Raw genomic sequence first — 12,469 nt, forward strand, 5'->3', positions numbered from 1 at the left:
TATATATGTAAATTAATTGGTGGAGTGAGAGGAAAACAGTTGACATTGCTGAGGAATTTCTTCCTAACATTTAAGAATGAGCTGCTCAGAATTTGGGTATCAGAAAAAAATTCTTGCAAAAATTTTTAGAATAATTATATATGTTGTTGTAAAATATAAAAAGTGTCATGCATTTTGGTGACACAATGGTTAAAGTGCTCAGCTGCTAACCAGAAGGTGAATGGTTCAAACACACCAGCCACTCTGTGGGAGAAGAGACCCAGAGGTCTGCTCCTGTGAAAGTTACAGCCTGGGAAACCTCATGTGGAAGAATTGACTCAATGGCACACAACAGCGACAACATGTCCAAAAAATAGGCTTTATAAGACATGCTATATTCTAAAATTAGAGTGAGTCAAAGAAAAAAAGGTTTTTATGAGGCTCTTATAATAATTGAATTTGTGCATCTTGTCTCTTATGGAAAGGAAGACAAATTGTGAAATATGTTAGCACCTATAATTATTAAGAAAGTATAAATGAATCCCTACTGTGTGCTTACCATTCAGTTTCTGTGGGGAATTAAAGGGTTTTCAGTCTGGTGGGGAGATAACTAATCTGTGAAACAAGGAATAGAGGAAAAGTAAACAATTACATGTTAGCTTATGATGAAGACAGCGTGCTGCTTGCATTGAATTTATAGCAGCTTAATTTGTCAATAAGATCTTGATAGACTGGACAAGGAAAGCTATGAACAAATGTGTTGGACTCGAAATGAAAAAGAAAAATGCATTCCATGAGCACTATAATGTGGCGTCAGCCAGCATGGAGGTAAGGCTGAGTGTGATGGTCTTCCGTGTCAGAGGAAACAAGTTAAGTGGGCAAAGTCAGTGAATATCTTGAAGAAATGAGCAACTGAATTTGATACTAGCTCTGCCACTAACTAGCTGGTCACCTAAAAGTCATTTCACACTATCTTCCCCTAAAGTGTATGCTAAGGAGCCTTGATGGTGCAGTGGTTAAAACACTTAGCTGCTGAAAGATTGTTAGAACCCGTCAACTGTTCTGCAGAAGAAAAATGACACAGTCTGCTTTCATAAAGGTTTACAGCCTCAGAAGGCCTATGGGGCATTTCTACTCTGTCCTGCAGAGTTGCTGAGAGTCAGAATCAACTAGATGGCAGTGAGTTAAAGTCCACACTGGATTATTCTCAGATGGCTCTAATTGCAGCTTTTGTGGTTATCTTTCTTCTCGCTTATCTTTTTATCAAGTGACCGGGATGGCTGTCTTCAACTTCAGACTCAGCACTCTGTTTTTCCACAATTTAAGCTTGTGGCTTACTTTATTAGAAAAGATTGAGCCTCACAGTGTCAGTGTAAACCGTCCAAACTTCCTGCCTCTTCACTTCTCTATTTTCCTTCTTTGCTCATCTTGACTTCATTCCTTCCTTTTATTAGAGGTAGAAGTATTTCTCCTTTCCAAGGTGAACTCTTTCACATTCTTTCTAAAGACAACTTTGATCCTTCCTGCCAGAAGTTTCTTCATCCTCGAAATATTCAGAGCATATTTATACCTTTCTTAGGTCAATGTCATAATCTACTTTCATCAAAAACTACACTCATTGCCATCTAGTCAATTCTGACTAATAGTGACCCCATTGGGTTTCCAAGGCTGTAAATCTTTACGGAAGCAGACCACCCCACCTTTCTTTCACAGAGTGGCTGGCGGGTTTGAACCACCGACCTTTTGGTTTTCAGCCAGATGCCTTAACCACTACACCATCAGAGCTCCTTCATAATCTACTAAGTATTGTAATTATTTGTGAAAATATTTCACTCACTGGACTGTAAGTATTTTGAGAGACTGTCTTATGTTTATCATTAGGAGTTTATACGGCAGTCACACACTCAGTGCCTGTATTGGTAGGGTGGGATTGTATCATGGAGAACTTTAAAAGCTAGCAAAGAGTGTTTACATATGGAACAGTAGGTGGGTTTTTGTTTTTCTTTATTTTTTTTCTCAAGGGAATAAAAGATAGAAATCTGGATTTACCCCAAATCATTGTGTAGTGGGGTTGAGTGTTGAAACCTAGAGTCTGCAAGACCACCAGTCTCTATCATAATTTTGATTTGAGGTGATGAGAACAGGATTGGAGAAGAGACGAATATATAAAATATATTTTAAGAGAACAAATAGAATTTGAGGACTGATTTAAAGGAGATGGAACTGATTTTAGAAAACATTTTCATTTGATGAAATAAGTATATACACTCCTTTCCATAAAATATAATTTTACAGAATGGAATCTAGGTCTTCAATGTTCCTCAATTTTCACTTTATCATAAATTTCCAGTAAACATCAAATATGTGTTATGTACTTGGCTCTGTACTAGAGTTCTTGTGCTAGAGAATTCAATCCAAACTCCAAACCACTGTTGTCAAGTTGATTCCAACTCGTAGGACAGAGTAGAACTGCCTCATAGGGTTTCTGAGGCTGTAAATCTTTATGGAAGCAAACTGCTACATCTTTCTCTTGTGGAGTGACTGGTGGGTTCGAACTGCCAACATTTTGGTTAGCAGCAGAACTCACTAGGGTGTAAAAAAAGATACAGACATGAAAATAAACATTTATAATACAGTGTGACCCTTTGATGATAAAGGCATTGGTACTGTGCCATTGGTGCACTCCATGCCAGCTATAGAAAATGGGGATGGAGCTGTGTCACAAAATATAAAACTAAAGCAATTCAAATGCTGGGAAACTATAATTGGAAATTCTAGAATAAAATTTTTGGATGTTTTAATTTTCCTCCTGGTCTTTTCATTGTTAGGATGTCAGATGTTTCCAGCTATAAAACAGATGGACTTAGAAGACAGGAGTCAGTGAGATAGCTATCACAATTTAATTGCAAGAGTTTTGTCTTAAGTGCCCAAGTCAAAACATAAGATATAGTGAACATCTGTAGACTTAATCAAATATAATGTGCACAGAATTACTATGAGTTCATTAGTACTATAAGATCACTCTGCAGTGAAACTTAAATTGATAATATTGACAAACTGCTCTACAGATGTTGTAAGACTGGTTTGCTTGAGGATTAAAGGCTAGAATTAAAAAAGTATCTATATGGAAGAAGAGGACCATTTTAGGCAGGAATTGTAAAAATTAGCTATTTGTGAATCATACATCTAAAATTTCTCATTCTGAATCGACTCAATGTCAGTACGTGTTCATATAGTAAGGAAAATTTATCCTTAGCAAGTCTACCAAGTAGATATCATTTTTAGTTTTTGGACCAGTACTGGACTAATCCAAGAACTACCAGAATGAGACAAAATTTTTTTAGGTTTGCTTATTTTCAAGTGAGATTTAGCTTACAAATGTTACCCTTTGATTACATTGTCTGAATGGCATGCTAAAAGATTTTTAAAGGAAAAGCATTTCTGAACTTTCAAAGGTTGTTTGCAGATTTTAAATCTAGGTCTACAGATCATTTCCAACTGATAAAAACATATATTGTCTAAAATGCTGTTAAAAAAGATGTGTAACCATATAATGCCAACTGGTCACAACAGTATAAACCATACCTATAATATAAGATATTCCTTAAAAAATAAAGGATGGTGGAAAGATACGGTTTCTTTTGCTTAATTAAAATGACTTTAGAATGATAGATCTTAACTAAAAAAACTTAAGAAAAATATAGACAAGTTTCACTAAGAAATTTTTCATTTCCTGTAATGCTATGCAGTGATAACTCACTGATAGATTGGTGTGTTTTCTTTCCATTGCTTTGCATGTGTATATGTTTTTTACATTATTGAGATCATAAAAATACACCTTTTGATCTTGCTTTTTTGCTTAACATCATAACTTAAAGTTTTTCACAACATAATTTTAATAGGTATAAAATATTGCAGATGTAGATAGACCATAGAATAAAAATCACTTATTGAACCCTTGTTCTGTATCAGTCACTATGCTAAGTATCTTACATCATATGTAACCCTCAGAGCAACCTTGTCACTTATGTGGTATTATTATTCCCATTTTATGGATGAGGACTGGATTCAGAGAGGTAACATCACTTGTCCATGGTCACATAGATAATGTAAAATCCTTAGAGTTTTCTATTTACTGTAATGCCTCCTATTTAAATAATTATTTTTGAGTTGTTCTAAGTTGATCATACAGATATAAATGGGATAATTACAGTTTTGAAATATATACTACTTTGATACAATTAGGCCTTCTCTAATGGTTAATTTGTTAAAGTATGCCAATACTTTCTAATAATTCATTTTTAACATTGACTCATAGCTATGTATTTCATTATTCCTCTAAGACAAGTGAGCACAAAAGGGATTTCAATTTGATCCTAATTGATCAAATGCAGTCTGTGGTTTCTTGGTACTAGAAGTTATGAATCTTGCTGAAAGTGAACTTCAGAGTAATTCGTAAATATCTTATTGATCACCTGTGACAGTGAGAGGCTTGTCAGATTTTAAAAAGTAAATTCCCTTTTTTGTGTTCACAGGAAACCTGTCCAGTTTAAGTCGTCTTGGTCTGAGATATAACCGACTATCAGCAATACCCAGATCATTGGCAAAATGTAGTGCACTTGAAGAGTTAAATTTAGAGAACAATAACATTTCTACTTTACCAGAGGTAAGAAGTGGATTAGGGAAAATTCTAGAAACAAGTCTACTTCATAATGAAGAGAAAACTGCTAACTTGTTGCATGTGAGTAAATATAATTTGGTGATTGGGATTATTTATATAATGAGCATGTGTGGATAAATAGCCACCAATAATATAAATATTCCAAAGGAGAAAGAAAAATTCCACAGTTCCTATGATTATAGGAACATCATAATTTTTCTTTAATGAGAAGAAACGAAGGAAGAAAATCAGTGTACCTTTTGCCATCAGATTGACTCTAATTCATGGCAACCCCGTGTGAGTCAACTTGGAACTGTGTTTCATCGGGTTTTCAGTGGCTGGGTTTGTAGAAGAGGATTGCCAGACCTTTCTTCCAAGGTGCCTTTGGGTGGATTTGAACCTCCAGCTTTTCAGTTAGCAGCTTAACTCCTCAACTGTATCACTGCCCAGGGATTCCACATTCCCTTTTAGTACCATGTAAATCTTTCTCATGTCATTTTGGGAACTGGCAATAAAAGTTGTTAAGGAAAAGTTGTATATCTGGTTTTAAAGCTAAACTACCCTCCCAGTTGTAAAAAGGTAATGTATTAAGATGATAAATGTAAAAGAGTAAACGAGATGGAACACACTATTTATTATCAAGATTAGTATTAACTGTAACCCTCATGTGACCAAATTATTACCCTGGTTAAAGTATCTGACTGCTAACCAGAGGTTGGTGGTTCAAACCCATCAGCTGCTTTGCGGAAGGAAGACTCGGCAATCTATGTCCATAAAGATTTACTGCCTCGGAAACATGAAGGGGATCGCTATGAGTCAGAATTCACTCGATGGCAGTGAGTTTGTTTTTTTGTTTTATTTAGTATATACAGATCACCAAATTTGTTAGTAATTTTTAAGACCTTTTTATTTTGGGTTTTGTTGGTCTTATTAGAAAACACTGTCACTTATTTTGCATAGAGATTAATTGCATAAGATATAATTTTATTTTTTTAAAATCAAGTCTTTTCAACATTGTTTATTATTTTTTTTCCCTGTCTTTCCTTCTTTAATTACCTACTATTTAAACATAGCAAACAATTTGTGGTATGTTTGTTTATAGTTGTTCAAACACAATACCTTGCTGTAGTATTCTAACAAAAATAATGGAAGTGTGGACTTATGGACTGATTGAACTTCGTATGTATGTGACACTGAAGGTTCTTTGGATGAATGCTTTTGAGATTTATGCATTGATTTTTGAAGAGCCAGTTAGGGAGATGAAGCTACAGGTTTATAGCAGTTGATTTATAAGATAAATATATTCATTTGTTTCTTAAAGATACAGATTTCAGAAAACACCTTGATCAGAGAACAAAGATGAGTTTCCCAGGATTGTAATTTCTAGGCTGGACCAGTTCACTAAGACAACTCTGACAATATCTCACCTGTGGGAAAAAGCACTATTGTTGCACTAACAATAGTGGGATAAAGAGTAGAATCCACAGATTGAGATACAGCCCAGAGAACTTGACTGTCTAGATTTTTCTCTTTCTGTGATAGTGATAATTTAAAATGATCAAAATGGGTGGGGCTTTATTTAATGCCATTCCTTTTTCTAAGTCACTCATATCAAACAATTAGCACATTAATTAGACCCTTTTGATATTCTTGTTGGTTGTGATTTAAGTAAGGTTAAGTAATGGTGACCACTTTTACAGTATCAATATGCTTAAGACTGAGCCATATTAAAGTTCAAAAAGTAGAAAAAAAGTAAAATTTATGTGTATCTGATCTTATTGTCAATGAAGAGAAGCTAATAATTAGTGGGTGCTTGTTAGAATACAGACATTGTGCTAAGTACTTTTGTATACAACATTTGATCATTGAAATAAATCAGTATTTACTATTGACAAAGAGAATTATAAAGAAAACAGCTCTCTTGAGTTTGGATATAGAAAAAAGCATATATGTGTGTGTATTTGTGTCCCGTTTTCAGAAGAGAAGCTATGAAGAAAACCCTTAATTGGCCTTTTTGAATTATGGCAAAGCATTCTTATTTAAAAGTAATCAGTATGTGTTAGAAGAAGCATATTCTTAGTGCAAATATGTAATGATCTGGATTTATAATAAGCACAATAAGGAAAACAACAAAATCCATTGGACAGCACTTATGAGACATTCAAGCTGGGTTAGGCAGTAAAAGTAGGGAAGTAGTTTTCAACTAGACTGAGACTCATACTGCTGAAACCAGAGCTGACAAAATGACTATGTATTTTTCCATTTGAAGACTATTGAAAATGCACTAGTTTTAATGTAGACATATATACACAAATAAAAGGAACTTAATAAACTTAAACACATGCTGTGCTCAAGGCATAAGGCTAGGAGCTCTACATATAGTATTTCATACCATTTTTAGTTTTCACATTAAAGGCACTTAAAAAAAAAAACAAAACACTGCCATCAAGTCAATTCTAACTCATAGCAGCCCTTTAGGACAGAGTAGAACTGCCTCATAGGGTTTCCAAAGCTGCATATCTACAGAAGCAGACTGCCTTATCTGCGAGTGGGTTCAAAGTGGAGTGGCTGTTGGGTTTGATCCACTGACCTTTTTCTTAGCAGCCCAATACTTTAACCACTATGCTACCAAAACACCTTATAAGCTCACTTAGTTACTAGGAATTTTAACTAATTAATGGAAATAAGGAAATAGGCTTAAGAGAGGTTTTGTTTTGACCAAATTTATTACCTTAAATATTATTCTGGGAATATGATAAGAATAAACTAATTCTCTAATTAATTCACCAAAGGTCATAAAACTGGTAAGTTGAAGAGCTGAGCTAGGAACCCAGATGTGTCTGACTCTGAAGCAATAATAAGCAACCCTCAAGCTTCACAATATGACCTAAGAATGAAAGACTGGAGAGTTCTCATGTTGCACCTTTTCAGATATACCTAGACGTTGAAATTTTTCGTAGAAGAATGTCAATTCAGTAAAGTCACTTGTAATCATAATAGCAGTTTTCACATAAGACTTGATAAGTCTCCTTTATTTTCAATAAAGTAGGCTGTAGACATTATTTTTATTAAAGAACAGAAATCCATGATTTAACAGTTCTGGAAGCTGAATGTCCAAACCAGACTCTCAGCCATGTCAGTTCTTTCCTCGCCAGTTGCCCTGGGTGTTCCTCGACTCTCTTGGTGTTCCTTGGCTTATAAACGATTGTGTAGACATTATTTTGTCCTGCATTGTCTGCCATGCAGTTTTCTTACTACGGCTCACACTTGTGCTCTTCCTTTTGTCTGTGTACGACAGTAGGCAGATATTAAGAGTAGCTTCTTAATGTTCAGTGGAAGGAACAAGTTTCAGTTCTCTGTATAATTACACCTTCTATTATATAGTCATTTCATCCCTTGAACTGGCCTTGCAACTCATATACGTCAGGCACTGCGTCTAGAATTTGCTCTTGGAAGGTGGCTAAAGTTTGAACATTATTTAAAATATGCACACACCTCCCACTGTGTGGTTTTCTCCTTCCTTGTGCTTTTACTCCAGTCTGGGATGTTTTCTTCTACTTCTGTACATATTTCATCTTTTCTTATCCTTCAGGATCTGGCTCACTCTCAACCTCTTTCCTGTTTTTCCAGTTATTCCACTATTTCTTCTTTTCCTTGTATTTAAATAGAAAAGAGATTTAAAGTTTAACCACTTACTATATCCCAAGTATTGTAAACCCATTTATGTATTTTGTCTGTTTTAGTCTTCCCTGTTGTTGTAGGTCCTTTGTGTGCCTGGGAGTCTTTTCCAACTCATAGCAACCCTATAGATAGGGTCAAGCTGCCCTGTACGGTTTCCTAGGCTGGGATCTTTATGGGAGCAGGTCTCCAGGTCTTCGCTCCCTTGGAGTGGCTGGTAGCTTCTAATGCCAACCTTGCAGTTAACAACCAGGCTCTTAACCATTGCAACCAAGTGCTCCTTCTTAGTCTTTCCTACAACCTAGAAAATAAAGCACATCCTTTTACAAATGAATAGAAATCTCAGAGAAATACCTTGCCTGAAGTCACAGAGGGAGCTCTGATGGCACAGTAACTAAGGCATTTGACTGCTGACCAGGAGGCTGGTGGTTCAAACCCACCAGTTACTCCTCAGAAGGAAGACTGGGCAAACTACTTCCCTAGTGATGTTGTTGTTGTTTGCCGTCGAGTCGGCCCCGACTCATAGCGACCCCTCCTTGGGTTTCCGAGGCAGTATCTCTATGGAAGTAGGATTGCCCAACCTTCCTTCCGAGGAGTGGCTGGTGGGTTTGAACCACCAGCCTTCTGGTGAGCAATCAAGTGCCTTAGGCACTATGCTACCAGAGCTCCCTAGTGATATCTCTTGGGAAACCCAAAGAGAGGCCGCTATGAGTTGGATCTGACTTGAAGGCAATGAGCTGAGTTTTTAACATCACAGCCAGGATTCAAAATTACTTTATAATCTATACTAGCATTTCTCAAATTTTGATGTACTTACAAATCACCTGGAATCTTGGTAAAATGCAAATTTTGATTGTAGGAGTCTGTTCCAAGAGTCTCCATGTCTATATAGCTCTCGAGGGATGATGATGCTGCCTTTCTTCCTAGAATGCCCTTTCAATAGGAAGAGCCTATTCTGTAATTTATTACTGATTATATGTGATTATGTATTTTCTAATTGTTTCCTACCTTTGTGCTTTATTTCTCTTTATAGGGTTTAATCCTCTTAGTGTCAGAATTCTTTTATAATACCTAAATATCTAGCACTGGGGTTGAATGGTAGGAGGCTGAAGTGGATGGGGGCAATGAGGGTATTGCTGAGCAAATACTTGATTGATATATATATATATATATATATATGTTTCCTCAGATATATTACCACATAGCAAAACAATATATTGTACAATATCAGGAAATATAATCCTCTTCTGAATTTAATCTTCCTAAAAGGAACCATTAAATTATTGAATAACAACATAGTGCCTACAGCATTTGACTGCCAACCAGAAGGCTGACGGTTCAAACCCACCAGTCACTCTGTGGAGGGAATGTTGGGCAATCTATTTCTGTAGTGACACTGCCTCGGAAACCCAAGGAGGGGTCTCTATGAGTGGGATCCAACTCTATGGCAGTGAGTTTTGGTTTTTTGGAGGCATTATTTTAATCTTAAGAATAATTTAGAGGTAGACTTAACTAAGACCTAGATAGATTGGTCATACAAGTGACAGAGCTAGGGCACAGACCCAGTACTTGTTTGACACCAAAGTTTTTGCTCTGTAGAGGTCTTTGGAAACATTTGTCACCCACATACATGTTTTCTTTACTCCATAGTGTGTTTTAAGTAAAACGAAACTAAAGAGTAAAAATCAGGATATTTCATATAAATAAATACATTTCCAGTTTCTTGCAAAATCTGGACATCTGACTACATTGCGTTCACATTTCTGCATGACAGCAGTTAGTTAGAGCTGAGTAGTGATTGTCCCTTTAAATGATGGGTCTCAGAACTTGCTTGACCAGTCTCAGCCATTTATTACTTCTGAGGCATTTGCGTTTGGGACTGTTTCTCTATACTTTACAGACTATAAAGCCTTGTTACAGTTCTAATTCTCATGTATATTTCATTTTTTACAGACTCTTTTATCAAGTCTTGTGAAACTGAATAGTTTGACCCTAGCTAGAAATTGCTTTCAGTTATATCCAATGGGTGGTCCATCTCAGTTTTCCACCATCTATTCCCTCAACATGGAACACAATCGAATCAATAAAATCCCATTTGGAATTTTCTCCAGAGCAAAAGTATTAAGTAAACTAAATATGAAGGTAAGCTTGTGTTTTTATTGGGGAAAGGGGGCACGATTGCTAGTACTACTCCTACTATTTATTTATGTTTTATTTAATGGTGTGGGGAAAGGTACTCATACTTTGCTGATAGAGTCTCAACTTATATCTTCCATGGGATACTGTGAAGCCATTAGAAATGATAATCTAGAAGAAGATGAAATACCAGTTGAGTTATTCACAATTTATTAAATAGAAAAAAGTTAAAGCATGTAAGAATCTCTTCCCACACATACTTTTAAAAAGCTCTTTTTAATATGTTTAATTATATATTAAATACACCTACTCTTCATTTATTGTCTTTTGTTTTGCATTTATGACAGTAGTAAAAAACTCTATCCAACTATCTTGCACATTAATGGCATATGTCTGGCCAAAATGAACGCAGAGGTGCCAGGTGAGAGTAACGCTAGCTGAAGTGATTCTCAGTGGCTTGGCAGTTATGCAGTGATGTAATTTGGCAGTTATGTAATGACATAGTCATCCTTTGTTTTGTGATCTTAGGTGGTCATCCTCCAATTTCACATAACAACCTGGTCTTTGGAACCCAACCATGTTCATACGTGTGGAGGAGTATACACACACAGATCTGATGTTTACTAAAATACTGTGTTTATCTTTGGATATCAAAATGATTTATGGGTGATTATTAATTTCTTTTTGCTTATCTATAAAACCCATTCACATTTTTAATGGGAAAGACAAATTTTTATTGCAAAAGAAAAAAATACATGACAAATCATCTAGTCTAGTGTATTAATTTATAGTGAACAGACTTTAGGCCCATAGAAGATAACTGAATTGACTGTATAGCTATAGAGCTCTGGTGGTGTAGTGCCTAAGGCACCTGACTGCTAACCAGAAGGCTGGCGGTTCAAACCCACCAGCCATTCCTCAGAAGGAAGATGGGGCAATCTACTTCCATAGTGATATTGCCTCAGAAACCCAAGGAGGGGTTGCTATGAGTCGGGTCTGACTCGACGGCACATAACAACAACAACAATTCATGGCTGAGGTAGGACTCCAGAAAACATAGATATAGTGTTATTTCAGCCATATCACATGACAGCCTTTTACCTTTGATTAGTCATTTCACCATAATTTTGGTTCTTTAAACTGCAGTCTAAATTTATGATTTCTTAATTCTGTCTATACTTGTTCATACATGTAGTATTGTGTATCTTTTATCATGATTCTTTGGAAGTATATGATAAGTGAACTAGTTGAAATTCAAGATAATCATATATTCTTAAACAAGTGTAAAATATATTGTTAATCAGCCTGGTTGTATGAGATTTCGTAGTGGTAATGGCTTTAATTCTGAATATTCAGTTTGTATTGAGAAGATGAGAACACAGTGGTCCATGTGTCCATTAGCTTTTGCATTTGATTATACATTTTTGTAGATATGATGCTATTATGATATGTTAATTTGGAAAGATTTACTGTTTTACAAGTGAATGATGTGGAGGCAAGGAAGAAAGGTAATAGATCATTGCTATATACACCTACTTTTCACTTATCGACATGGTTAGGTTCCAATGACCAGGTTGTTATGCAAACAGTGGAGAATGATCAGAGCAGAGCACAAAATGGGAGGTGACTACATCATTACATAACTGCCAAACCACTGAGAATCATGGCTTAACCAAGTTGATACATAACCCTCACTATCATAGCCAGCATTACTCTCACCTCACATCTTGGTGTTCGTTACTGCCAAATATATGTTGTTAATACACAAGGTAGCTGAATAGGAGATTTTTTACTGTTGTTGTAAATGTGAAATGTTGGATAATGAGATAGTTCATAAGTGAAGAGTAGGTTTGATGGAGTTCACATTGTCCCCCTCTGAGTATAATTTATCTATTTTTCAACAAAATTAGTATCATTCTTCATTTAACTGTTTTATCATGCTTTTATTATTTAATCATGATATGTTTTTACCATTGTTTCCTTAGGAATTTTAAGTGAAATTATAAAAATTATTGG

General features: G+C 35.6%; 1 protein-coding gene across 1 annotated transcript in view; it reads left to right on the forward strand.

Annotated features, from left to right (window-relative positions):
* The window catches only part of SHOC2 (SHOC2 leucine rich repeat scaffold protein), a 61,670-nt gene that overhangs the window by 41,359 nt on the left and 7,842 nt on the right, over positions 1 to 12,469 (forward strand). The window contains exons 3-4 of the mRNA XM_007941605.2: positions 4,515 to 4,645; positions 10,271 to 10,459. Coding sequence (XP_007939796.2) covers positions 4,515 to 4,645; positions 10,271 to 10,459 — 320 coding nt within the window. The remainder of the gene's footprint in view (positions 1 to 4,514; positions 4,646 to 10,270; positions 10,460 to 12,469) is intronic.

Source organism: Orycteropus afer, unplaced genomic scaffold (genome assembly GCF_000298275.1).
Source record: "Orycteropus afer afer isolate SDZICR_OR568_19922 unplaced genomic scaffold, OryAfe1.0 scaffold00082, whole genome shotgun sequence".
Lineage (NCBI taxonomy): Eukaryota > Metazoa > Chordata > Mammalia > Tubulidentata > Orycteropodidae > Orycteropus > Orycteropus afer.